Source organism: Pseudoliparis swirei, chromosome 20 (assembly GCF_029220125.1).
Source record: "Pseudoliparis swirei isolate HS2019 ecotype Mariana Trench chromosome 20, NWPU_hadal_v1, whole genome shotgun sequence".
NCBI classification, from domain to species: domain Eukaryota; kingdom Metazoa; phylum Chordata; class Actinopteri; order Perciformes; family Liparidae; genus Pseudoliparis; species Pseudoliparis swirei.
Genome location: NC_079407.1, coordinates 11,166,510 through 11,179,070, shown reverse-complemented (window position 1 = coordinate 11,179,070; position 12,561 = coordinate 11,166,510). Strand labels below are relative to the sequence as shown.

Here is a 12,561-nt window from a genome sequence, read left to right as displayed (position 1 = left end):
AACTGAATTTAATTTAATGTAGTTTATATATTATTGGTTATGTCTACTTCTTCTTCTTCTTCTTTAAGGTTTATTGGCGTGTGGTAATCAACTGTTTGGTTTGGTGCATTACCGCCACCACCTGGTATGGAGTGTATATGTGTGTGTGTGTATACATATATATATATATTTATATGTATTGGCTAAATATATCTTGGCTAAAAAGACAGGAGAAAAATACAACAACACAGGGCTTATATTTTCCCAATAATATGTGTAATTAGAAAATACTGTAATAGTACTTGATAGCACGTACTTGAGTTATTTTGCAGAATGCCTACAATATTTTAAATGTATTTTACTTGCAGAGGCTTTCAATTAGCTGTCTCATATTTCTGAGAGCGTAGAATAACATGTTCTGTTGTTTACTCTTGGCCACATAAGTCGCATTTGCCTGTATCATGTTTCCCATTGGTTATGTCTCTTCCCTTGTGAACATACATGGGTCTCTCCTAATTAGTCGGGCCTGTACACCTGTGAACCTGATCAAGCTAACGAGCCAGAGGGAGGAGTCACTGCCTATTTCAGCCTGCAGTGGCCGTGCTGGAGGAATCTGCATCGACAGTTCTGCGTTCGCAACAATGGGGTCCAGCCAGCTTCTTGTGTTGGGGTTTGTGCTTGTGTGTGTCAGCGTCAGTGCTGCTCGATTCCTCAGAACGAGCTCACCAAACTACCTGGGAGTTGAAGTTGAGCCGGCAGCAGCGCCTGAGAGAAGGCCCTCCAGGAAGTCTCCTCAACAAGCTGCCATGTTCCGGGCTAAGCAGATCCAGCCGGTGGACGACTCGCTGTCCTGGAGATTTCCAGAAGATCCAGTGGATTCGGTGAAGGTGGCCCCTATCAACTTTGAACTGCGGCAACCAGAGACTGACAACCGCGTTGCTGTGAGGTGTGGGGAAAGCAGGATCCAGGTGGAAGTGAGCCAGGACTTGCTGGGCCTTGGCAAGCTGATAGACCCAGAGGACATCACACTTGGTGGCTGTTCCCCTACTGGGATCGACGACTGGGCTCATGTGCTGGTCTTTGAATACGAGCTGCACAACTGTGGCAGCAAACGAGTGGTGAGGTTTTTGTTCATTACATGCATTGGTGTTGTACTTTTAGTTGAATGTTACTCAGTAGTTCTCTCTTTCTTAGATTACCGAGGATGACTTGATGTATGCCTTCACCCTGATCTACGACCCCAAAGTGTCTGACGGGAGTCAGATCACGAGGAGCCAGAGTGCCGTCATTGGAGTAGAGTGCCACTACACGAGATGATCAGCCTGCAACGACGCCCTTGAGTTTACTGTGTAGAACTTTACTGTCACATCAAACTACAATAAACTTTTTAATGTCTGAGACCACTGCTTCACTCGGCTCTATACCTGAAACACAACGAGATGCAAACTCATGACTGAATGTCCCAACTTGATCACAACTATGATGCTCCACAGAAGATGGGATCTGAAAGGAACATTTGTTAATGAGTACATGCTCTTCAAACAAGACGGTAGCCATCATTTTGATGGCTACCGTCTTGTTGTCGTTAATATTCCTGCACTTAGCAACCATACCGAAGGTACCCTGCCCGAGGACGGACTCTACCAGGAAGCTGGAGGTACCCGAACTGAGCAAGTCTCCAATGAACACCGGGTTCTGATTAGATGGGGCTTAAGCCATGGTTTAAAGCCACTCGAGGTGACTCCTGATGCCAGGAACTCAAAGCTGAGATGCAGGTGTGGACACGACATTTAGTAACAATGTAACGCTACAACGGTAACATTTCGATGAAGATTATGATAGAACAACCAGCAAAGTAAAAGGTACTCCGAGTTTGGCAGATGTCACTTGGATTTGTTGGGATTTTCCCCAGCAAATGTTGGAAATAAATCCTTGTATTTCACAAGTTCGGACGGTTTAAGTTGGTTAAAGGTTCAAAAGTGAAAGTTTGGAGGTTCAGGTAAAAGGTTGTTGCTCTCTCTGGGTTTCTGAAGGGTCTGATCACCAACATTGGGGGCCTCCAGCTTGGGCGTTCTACATTCCGTTCTATGGTTCCATTTCATAGCTCCACATTCTAAACTCACCTTTGATGATTTGGCTCCGAATGAACCATAATGGTTAAATAAAAGGTTATTATGATATTCATTGTATCATTAGCCAGACTTGGTGGACTTAACCCTTTACTCGTACAGAACACACACATTTTAGGACCATGATATCTGCCTCAATTCTTTGACAAAAACAATTATACTTGTAGAATATCTGGATTTTGGACCCAATCAACACATGTTTAACAGACAATTCAAATATACACATTTTATACATATAGTTAATGTATTAAAAGGCCTCTAATATACCACACTTATCAATGGGGCCTCCAATTTAACATTGTTGTGAGCACTAACCTGAGATTTAATCTCAAGTGCACTGAAAGCGGCAGAAACGTCACTTGAAGTTTTCACTAAATGCTGTTTAGACAATTTCAAAAGTATATTGAAAGTATGTTTATAAATGTCACGAGAATTCACAGCTAGAAAATAGTAGCTAAACTATGCTAACAATGCGAGCTCTCTGTGTCATGCTATCCTTGTGCCTCATTGTTTTATGTGTTATGTATCTCTTTGTTTGGTCTGTTCCAGTCTTACAACGATCAATCTTGTAGAAAACGGAAAACACGGCTCAGCAAAAATAGTTTTAATTTACAGTAAAGTAACATCACAAGTGATTTTAACGATAGTTTCTAGTCTTTATCACTTTCAATGACACATTTTCGCTGCTTCTAAACCAGGTGAACCTGATTCAGCCCTCACTATAAGCGCTATCAAAGAGGAAAGTCTTCAGTCTACTCTTAAATGAGGTGACTGTGTCTGCCTCCCGGACTGAAGATGGAAGCTGGTTCCATAAAAGAGGAGCTTGATAACTAAAGGCTCTGGCGCCCATCCTTCCTACTTGAGGCCCCAAGAGGAGATGTGAACCTCAAGCTTTCTCTGCAGTCAGCTAGATGCCAATGGGGACATTCTGTGGTTACTTTCGGCATTACTATAAAAGTAAGAACTCTACTTTCAGTGAGACTGTGCTGCCCTCAGTATATGTGCTGTTATACACCTCGGCAGTTAGACAAACTCCTTCCTGACATCATGACTCTGAAGACCCTTGTCCGTTGTCCACAAGTTTATTGACATAGGAAAGTGTAAAACTAAAACACACAAAGAGCATAATGAATACAATGACTCGATGTGCATAAAACTACTCAAAACTAAACAGTCACGAAAATAATCATCTGCAATCATGAGTAACAACACAAATCAATACATACCAACGATGCTATCAAAAGGTATAAGATGTATGCAGATTCCACTGGATTGCAAAACTAATGAAAACAGCGTCTCTGAGCCATGCTCTTGTTTACTTCCTGATTACAAGCTACCGGAAGTTTCGGGACATTTCCTGTTTCAAAATAAAACGTTTTCAAAATAAAATGTATTAACATGCTGGCTTAACAATTGTAACAAAACAGAGACCATGGTGGGTTTTTGAGACACTTGTAATGTCACCTGAAGTGGGGGCGGGGGAATGCTCCTCCCCAAGTAGTGATTGAATCATAGGTTGTAGTGTGATGTGGGCAGCTCTAAGGCTGCCCCCTAAACCAATTCCCCAATCAGGGACAGGACAGCTTAATGAAGGCACCTGTTGCCTCGTGGTGCCTTTTTGTGTTTCAGGTATATATTTAATGTGATCAGTTAAGCAGGTCATTTATGAAATACAGCCGCCTTTAATAACTCTGGACTGACATGTTGGCTGAAAATAGTTTCAGAAGCCATCTTTGTCTTGCTGTCTGAGTAACTGCATATATTAGTAACCCTGTTACGCGCCACTTTTTCTCTGTGCTCTCTCTTTTCCTTCCCAGTATCCATTGGTGCCCCCCTTGTTCCTGCCCACCAGCTGCAGCATGTGAGTGGCCATGGCCGGGCACAACTGCTGATTGGTGCTATGGGAGATACGAGTCTGTGAGAGCCAGACAGACGATCCCCTGGGCCAGAGAGCAGTGTGTGCTGTGTTCTCTAGTCAAGCAGTGTGTGCTTGTGTTGTCGGTTGCCTGACCCTTTTGTGTTCACTATTGTGTTGACTTAAACTTTCAGTTTGTATCACCTTCTTTTATTAAGAGGTTTTCAGTTGTTGCTTTTTTCAACATTTACATTTTCTTTTAATCGTTGATTCTTATCTTTTTGTTATTGGTTTCCTTTTTCTTGAGGCAGAGTGCCATTGTTGAGGATGAGGTCCCTACACCTCATGCATGCATGTGATGCTAGGATAAGAGTGTGAGTTGAGGAACTGGTAGCACTCAGTGTAGTCTGCCCCCCACCATTGGCCTCAACTTAAAATCCCACCCTCTAGTTGGACAGAACATTCTAGACTGGTGTAGTTTTTAGTAAGGCCTTTTTAGATTAACATGTAATCAATAATTGTTTTAAATCTCTTTGTTCCAGTCATTTTAATATGTCCATTAAAATGTGTTCTTCCCTCACAGCTCGAATCCCGTCAAATGTATACATTTATTGATTCCTTAAGAAAAATGTAAGGTTAAAAAAGCGCTGTTGGTTCCCTCTCATTTCCCCCCTCAGGCCCTGACACACAAAGGATTGTTGGATACATCTTACAATGTCCACTGCAGCAACAGCAGGTTAGGAAATAGGTTTCACACGGTCAGTGAGGCTTTATTAATACCTGGATGTTGTTGACATTTATCCCCCAAGATCATGAGTGTTTTCCTTCTATTACTGGCATTAACTGTAGCGGTTCAGTTTACTTTTGAAGGGAGACGGACGATTCATAAACTGTTATGCCAAAACTGTTTACTGTTGTTATTTACTGTATTACTCTTTGTAAACTAAAATCTCAGGCGACACCATTGGTACTATTAAATATATTTTGTATCTTGTATTTTAGTGCTTGGTGGAACAATTTATATTTAAAAAATGATATTTGTTATTGGGCTGTTTTCTCCATTGGCTCTGGAAGGACTCTCTCTTTTTCCTTCGTATCGGATGACGTGATTGGTGGACAGTTCTGTCCGTCGGCAGCCTGGAAGGACATCCAGCCTGATAAGCAAGAACCTGAAAAGTCCTCCTCTTCCACTTGGGTCCCAATGTGCTTAAGAACCTTGAGTCTTGCTGCTCTGCCTCTTGTTCGTGTCTGGAGCTCCTGACCCCTAGGACTACTGCAGTCCGCCCAATGTGCTGAAGCCTTGTTTCAACTATAAAGAGACTTCAATTGAAAATGAGAATAAATGTTCAGACTGGAAAAGATAATAGAAAGAAAACTCCTCCAGCTACAAAGGGCAGATTATTCAGTGTACCGCTGAGTGAGTGGACCATGGCCGACGATATCAGAGACAAAGAAACTGCCATCAGAGCGATCGATGAAATATGATCCAAACGTTAAAGAAACAACACATTTTATTAATGAACAATAATCAACATCAGACACTGTTTCTACCGGTCACATCATGTGAGCTTCTTAATTCATACGTGGTTCACCGTTATTCATGTACACTATGCCAATAACTCTGTAGAAACCCTGAGATTGAGACATAGATGATAAATATAATATTTCAAATATTGGCTGGCATCCTAAATATAATCTGTTAAATTCAGTTGCCAATACTAATCAAGCCATCACTCCCTTTAACCTTTTCTCACAAATTCATGGGTTTATGATTCATTTAGTTGTCATTACATCGTTGAGTTAATTATTCCATCTGCTACAAGCACCAACATTACAAATATCTGAGTACAAAACAGAATTCAAAGTGGGTTCAGAGCTGTTTACGTGGAGCTTGTATCGTTCTTCTTTGGATAGATCCGAGGAAGGAAAGTTTCCCTTTCTCTAGTTATAAAAGCCTCTCCAGTACCAGCAGGTACAGTTGAGGCCAGACGCTATGAGCAGGATGACGAGCAGGGTGATGAACAGGCCCACGCCGATGATGGTGGCAGTGACCGCCCAGACGAACGTCCTTTTGGACATGTCGATCATGGGTGACCTCAGGGCCATTTGCACCTTGCGCGCCCGCCGGCGGTCCTGAGGAGGGTAGCGGGCCAAGTTAACGTTCTCCATCCTTAGAGAGCGGATCAGGCACGCCCTCTGGTGGCTCAGCTGGTCAAAGGTGTGTTTACCATGGTAGTGGCCCATACCACTCTCACCTGGAGGGGTCACAGACAAGTCTTGTCATTTCTACTTTATGGAGTTTGCTATTCAGCATTCATAAGTCCTGTAATGTGGGTGTTAGTGCAACCAGTGGGAAGACAGCAAGGGGAGAAGAAAGGCTAAGTCTGGACACATGTCCTCGACCAATATTTTGAGAGGACAGAATTGTCCCTACCAATATTTGAGCAAACTTCTCACATAACATGCATTATCTGCTATTGCAGAGAGAGACCGAGGAGCAGAATCACTACTCCAGACCTCGGTTATTATTTCCTAAAAAAAGCCCACCTATCTATGTCCATTAGACAGCTAACTGTGGTAGTGAGATTCAGAGAGTGGCGTCTCCACTGTACTCTGTGCGCCTGACATCGACGGTCACTGCAGCGATATTACACACAAAAAGTTTTCAACATAAGCAAAATCTTGCTGAAACGCAGAAGGGCAGAGGAATTATTAATTCTAGAAGTTTATACATTTATTCCATTTATCATTGAGGTCAATCGGTGCCACGTGAACGTTTAAAGAGGTTAAAGACAGAAGGGAAAGACTCCAGGTGTGTTGACTCAGCAGAGATAACATTAAATGAGAAAAGTTGATCTAACAGGAGAACAAATATTTTAAAGCAACACAGAATGCTTGAGAGTCATTTTCTATTACATTTGTTATATTTACCTTCGCATTGAAAATGCCGGAAGGTTATGTTTTGATCGCCGTGTATTTATTTATTTATTTATTTATTTATTTGTATGCGTGTTATTCGCAAAACTCAAAAAGTATTGAACCGAATCGCATGAAATTTGGTGGGATGATTGGTTATTATCCGGGGACCAGTTGATTAGATTTTGGGATCGATCGGGTCAAAGGTCAAGGTCAAAGGTCATGAACAGGTCAAATCTTCTTGAATCACATGGAATTTGGTGGGATGATTGGTTATTATCCGGGGACCATTTGATTAGATTTTGGGATCAATCGGGTCAAAGGTCAAGGTCAAGGTCATGGAAAGGTCAACATCTTTTTTTTACCATAGCATGATACATTTTTGTCCAATTGGCATGCAACTAATGCCAAAATGTTCATAATTCAATGCCCAATCTTGTGATATGCGAAGGTATGCTCTCTACCGAGTGCCCGTTCTAGTTAGATGTGTATATATAGAGAAAATGTCCCAGAAAGCAGGACTGCATAGACTGTGTGTAAAGGTAGATGACATGGATGTCCACCTCACTAAGCACTTCGAGGCAGTCTTACCGACTCCACCAAATGGGAGTGAGCTGAGGGTGTAGTGCATCATGACATCATTGACCGTCACTCCTCCACTTGAGGTCTCCTCAATCATTCTCTTCGTGGCCTTCCAGAGACAGCAGGAGAAGAAAGGAGAAACATAAGGAACATTAAACGTTACAACCTTCTTTAAATCTCCTCACTCCTGCGACTCTAACCTTCTTATCGGAGCAGAAGATGTAGAGGGCCAGAGGTTTCTCCCTCTCGTTGACAAAGCGGATGGCGTCATCCATGTCGCTCACAGTCACTATCGGCAGCAAGGGCCCGAATATCTCCTCCTGCATCAGCCTGGAGTGGGGGGGCACGTCCTTCAGCACTGTTGGAGCTACATGTACATGAAGAGTGTTCATTCAACAGAAATGTTCATTTCAGCGCTGTGAAGTATTCATCTCCTCCCTCTATCTTCGTACCAATGTAGCGCTGAGAGGCATCGCTCTGTCCTCCCACCACGGGGGTGTAGCCCTCCATCAGACCCATGATTCTGCTGAAATGATGCTTGTTGATGATTCGGCCGTAGTCGGGCGAGCTTTTGGGATCAGCGCCATAGAATTCCTGCGACGACATTTGAAACGTTTTTTTTCCGTTGAAAAGATGTGTCGTTTGATTGTGATTTTGAAGCTGGCGTAGACGGGTTTAAAGGGCGGTACCAGGAGAGTTAGCCGGAGGCATTCCACCACTCGGCCCTGGATGCAGGGTTCACACAGGATGAAGTCTGGAGCAATGCACGTCTGACCGCAGTTGACAAACTTTCCCCATGTTATACGACTGCCCACACACAGGGATGAAAGAACACATTGTCAATACTCTCAAGTACTTTTCGTTATAGCACAAGGCTGTCGTGAGGAAAGAGCTGGACCTTTTTTTAGTTGGACCATTTTTTTAAATCTAGTGTACATTTTCGCTTTAGATTAGTTTTGAGAACTATTGATAACCACAATCCAAAAGATCATTCACCTCAGTATTTTATGCACACACACATTAACATTATCACTTCAGTTTAGTGTCATGATCCAGAGTTTTTGTGTCTTATTTTGAAGTCCCTGTCTCTCGTGTCATCAGTTTGGCTGCATTTCCTGTGCCTGTGATTGTCTGTCCTATCCCTGATTGTTTTCTTCTGTGTGATTGCTAGCCCCGCCCTCATTGTGTCCACCTGTGTCCGGGATTAAATCTGTCAGTGTTGTAGTCAGAGAGAGATAGGACCCAAATGCCGACAACTCTTCCACAGAAAGATTTAATCCGTTACTCAAACCAGGTCAAGGCCCAACACAAACTAAACAGTACGAACCAACACTGGGGAATGAGACAAACAGGGTTTAACTACACAGGGAAGGTGGAGGTGATTGGACACCGGGGAACGAGACACAGGTGGACACGATGAGGGCGGGGCTAGCAATCACACAGGTGGAAACAATCAGGAACAGGGCAGACACTCACAGGGACAGGAAATGCAGGGAAACAGAGAACGCGAGAGACAGGGACTTCAAAATAAGACACAAAACAAGACACAAAAACTGAGGATCATGACATTTAGTGCTAATGTTCAGACTCCAGATGCACTGTGTTCAGTGGTCATCAACATAGACTTTAGCAGGACTGCAGACATAGCGGCTGTAGCAGTAAAAGCAGCCGCCTCTTAGGTCAACGTGATTAACCTCCACGGGTCATCAAGTCCACATCGCAGTATTCTCAGCATAACACATTCATTACCGGCAGGCAACTCTAATTTCACAGTCCTTGTCGATGTAGCACGGGCTCTTCCCTCCCAGCTCCAGGGTCACCGGGGTGAGGTGGCGAGCCGCAGCCGCCATCACCAGTTTACCCACGGTGCTGCTTCCTGTGTAGAAGACGTGGTCAAACCTGAGCCTGAGCAGCTCCTGAGTCTCTGACACTCCACCCGTCACGACCGGGTACAGATCCTGGAAACGAACAGAAATGTTTAATTTTTTAATTTTTGTATCTTTAAATATGCAACTATGTCACCTAAACGTGGACATGCTGTTAGCTCTCAATAGAATGATGGAGAGAGTCGTCTCATAAAGTGGCCACTTGGCCAAACATCTATGATGCAATGCACGAGGCTTTTGACGTTAGAGCAGCGCTGAACATGATTCCATCCACAATAGCAGCCGGTGTTCGGACCTTGTCTAGATAGCGAGGCAGCAGTGCCTGGAGGAGGAGGGACGAGTGCTCACTGAGCTCTGACGGCTTCACCACGGCTGCGTTGCCTGGAGAGAGAGAACACGGCCTTCTGTGAATGCAATGAGGTCACTGAGTGACGGAGAGCACACAGGCAGGAGACTGAGACTGAAGTCTCTTTAGTACTGAACATCTTATCTGTTGTCACCCCTCCATTCCTCCCTTCTTTCCCTGTGTGTCGGAGAGCTGCGTTGGCCTTCGGGTAACGTAACAACGCAAAAGTCTCTCTGGAGTGTTTGGTTTGTCCCTTCTGGGCTCCTGTAGCAGCAAAGCGGCGCAACAAGACTTTGTGAGGAGCGCCCACTCCATATGTAGATATGAAGGACGGGCACATTGTAAGCTAATAACAACTAAACCGTTCTTAGATTGAGGTGATTATAGAATAATGAAAACAGCGTTATGAATATTATATTCCATTTATGCCATTAAATAACCTTACATCCTACTCACTGCACCGTTAAACACGATTATATGTCAAACATTATTTCCAAAAAAAGAATGAAAATGGCTAAAGTGCCATAGTATTTATATCTATGCACATACACCTGGTAATATATATCAATAATTACTTAAATTGCTTGATATAATGCTAAACATGTATAATATTTTCCCAATAAAATATAATTGGAATTAGCATGTTCTTAAACTATAGAAAACATAACAAAAGACTGAACTTGAATTCTAATAGAGGCCAAATGTGCACGGCACAATTCCTTTTTTAGTTAAAGGTTGTTACTGTTCTTACTTGTTGTTATGATGCAGAAGGAAGTGATGAAGCATATTAAGTTAAATCTACTTATGGATGAATTAACATCTCTCCATAACATATTGTGAACTCTGCTTCCTCCTCGGAGTCTTTGTGACTCCACGTCTCATAGCGACCCCCACCCCCCTTTCTGGATCGCGGTCCATGCTTACTACGCACGATTCATACACTCTGTCATACTCATTGAATGTGTTGTAACTCTGTAATGATTCCTTCTGTACACATGACATCTCTTGCTTCTCTCCATCCTGGAGAGAGATCCTCCTCTGTTGCTCTCCTGAAGGTTTCTTCCCTTTTTTCCCCATGAAATGTTTTTTCTATTTCTTGGGAGTTTTTCCTGATCTGATGTGAGGTCCTGGGACAGGGATGTCTATGTGTACAGACTGTAAAGCCCTCTGACGTAAATGTGTAATTTGTGATATTGGGCTACACAAAATAAACTGAATTGAATTGAATGAAGCAGAGGATTTCTTTCTTTTTTTTCCTTTTTTAAAGTAATAATTATTTTTATTAATTTTTGTTCATGATAATTCTGTCCATGGGCATTGGAGGCGGACGTGAGCTGTAAAGAAGCATTGAGGGACAGACAGGTTCCCTACCGGCAGCGATAGCTCCAACCAGCGGCTGGAGGGTGACAGCCCACGGGTAGTTCCAGGCCCCGATGATGAGCACCACTCCCAGAGGCTCCGGCTGGACATAAACCTCATCAGATATGGTGAAGAGGCTCCTCTCGACCGACCGTGGAGCCGCCCACTCTCTCAGCTTCTCTAAAGCCAGCTTGATCTCATTTTCGATGCCGATCAGCTCCAAGAGCGGAGTGTCGTATTGGCTCTGCAGGAAGTCCAGCAGGCTCGTCACATTATTACTGGAGCAATAGACGATCACGTGCAGCGCCGTGTCCAGCCTCCACTCACCCTGTTGAGGTCCTGTTTGAGAGCGGTGGAGATCTCGGCCTCCTTCTCGGTGATCATCCTCTGCAGGGCGTGAAGCTGTTGCAGCCGGAACTCCAGGGGCCGAGTCCTGCCGCTCAGGAAGGCCTCCTTGGCCCGCTGCACCGCCTGCCTCTCCATCGATAGCTTGAGGACAGCGAAGAGCTTCTAACACTGCAGACACAGATGGCAGGCAGGCTTGTCCAGTTGGATTATACTCTTAATGAGCTGCCTCCCTTCTTCACCATACATGTATGTCTAAATTAGAGAGTCCTAAAACCCGGAAATGTGTCTGTGTATTTGCACATGTCAAAGTCAGAGCGTTGTTTTGAATGTGTTTTTGCTTTGATGCCTAAAATATGGTCTGTGGATAAAACGAGCTGAAGAGGCTTTGGCGCTTCTGCGACCTGCAATATGCCGGGAATATTGATTATCTCGCTGAACAAAATGTGTCAGTATCATGAATGTTTGTATGTCACAGAGATTATTTTCTGTAATAATCCACACAGATTTTTGCTGAGGGAGCCACGACAATGCAAACTTCCCACAAAAATAGGTAATCTCACCAACAAAAGAACATTCATGAGCACTGAACAGTCATATTGAATTTCGGCATGAGTGAAGCCAAAAGGTAGCACGAGTGTCATCGTACAGCAGTCATCATAATGAGCAAAACAAGTTGTAAAACCAGTGAAAGCAGACGGGGACAACTGTAACGTTGTGTTTGGTGTGTGTGTGTGTGTGTGTGTGTGTGTGTGCGTGTGTGTGTGTGTGTGTTGTGTGTACATTACTGAAGTATTAACACCGAGCATCTTTTAAGGAAACGTTTTGTGATTATGCTGAATGATGACGTCATTATAATCTGTATCTGCTGTTTGGAGCCAGAACACCACAACCCTCCTGGAGGTGTTGATGGGAAACTATTTACAGGAAACACTGTGTTTGACATCATCGCGCATAAAGGGAACACATGGCAGAGCTACTCTTTTAAGAATATATTTTATTATTCACATGAAGTCACATCTGCTAAGTATTCGCTAAGGAAAGAAGGAAGAGTGGACTCACCAGCAGCCTCAGGTCACACTCGGCGGGTCCTCAGCAGAACGTGCGCTCGGTACTCCGCCTGACCGTCATCTACCGGCCCCGCTGCTCTGGGATCAGTTTACC

At 43.7% G+C, this 12,561-nt stretch overlaps 2 protein-coding genes across 3 annotated transcripts; one reads left to right on the top strand and one right to left on the bottom strand.

Annotated features, from left to right (window-relative positions):
• The first annotated feature begins 636 nt into the window (after window positions 1-636).
• On the top strand, window positions 637-1,296 carry LOC130210743 (zona pellucida sperm-binding protein 3-like). Its single transcript, XM_056441227.1, has 2 exons — window positions 637-1,097; window positions 1,174-1,296. Exons 1-2 carry the CDS (start codon window positions 786-788, stop codon window positions 1,294-1,296), a joined length of 435 nt encoding a protein of 144 aa, XP_056297202.1. The 5' UTR covers window positions 637-785.
• Window positions 1,297-5,456: 4,160 nt separating this feature from the next.
• On the bottom strand, window positions 5,457-12,556 carry LOC130210384 (aldehyde dehydrogenase, dimeric NADP-preferring-like). 2 transcript variants are annotated; one of them, XM_056440615.1, is made up of 10 exons: window positions 12,460-12,556; window positions 11,380-11,568; window positions 11,065-11,296; window positions 9,643-9,728; window positions 9,211-9,419; window positions 8,151-8,268; window positions 7,914-8,055; window positions 7,662-7,828; window positions 7,471-7,570; window positions 5,457-6,218 (listed from the first exon to the last, which is right to left on the bottom strand). In XM_056440615.1, exons 2-10 carry the CDS (start codon window positions 11,533-11,535, stop codon window positions 5,905-5,907), a joined length of 1,524 nt encoding a protein of 507 aa, XP_056296590.1. In that variant the 5' UTR covers window positions 11,536-11,568; window positions 12,460-12,556; the 3' UTR covers window positions 5,457-5,904. The 2 variants fall into 2 exon arrangements, with proteins under 2 accessions (XP_056296590.1, XP_056296591.1); XM_056440616.1 differs by having other exon boundaries at window positions 7,662-7,819.
• Between the last annotated feature and the right edge of the window lie 5 nt (window positions 12,557-12,561).

Bases quoted from the DNA above. Each gene is read 5' to 3' on its own strand.
- LOC130210743 (XM_056441227.1), top strand. From the start codon at position 786: ATGTTCCGGGCTAAGCAGATCCAGCCGGTGGACGACTCGCTGTCCTGG. The intron at 1,098-1,173 runs GTGAGGTTTTTG...TCTCTTTCTTAG, and splicing joins ACTGTGGCAGCAAACGAGTG to ATTACCGAGGATGACTTGAT.
- LOC130210384 (XM_056440615.1), bottom strand. From the start codon at position 11,535: ATGGAGAGGCAGGCGGTGCAGCGGGCCAAGGAGGCCTTCCTGAGCGGC. The intron at 9,420-9,642 runs GTCCGAACACCG...GTTCGTTTCCAG, and splicing joins TGCCTCGCTATCTAGACAAG to GATCTGTACCCGGTCGTGAC. The intron at 8,269-9,210 runs GTAATGAATGTG...GTGTGTGGGCAG, and splicing joins GAAATTAGAGTTGCCTGCCG to TCGTATAACATGGGGAAAGT.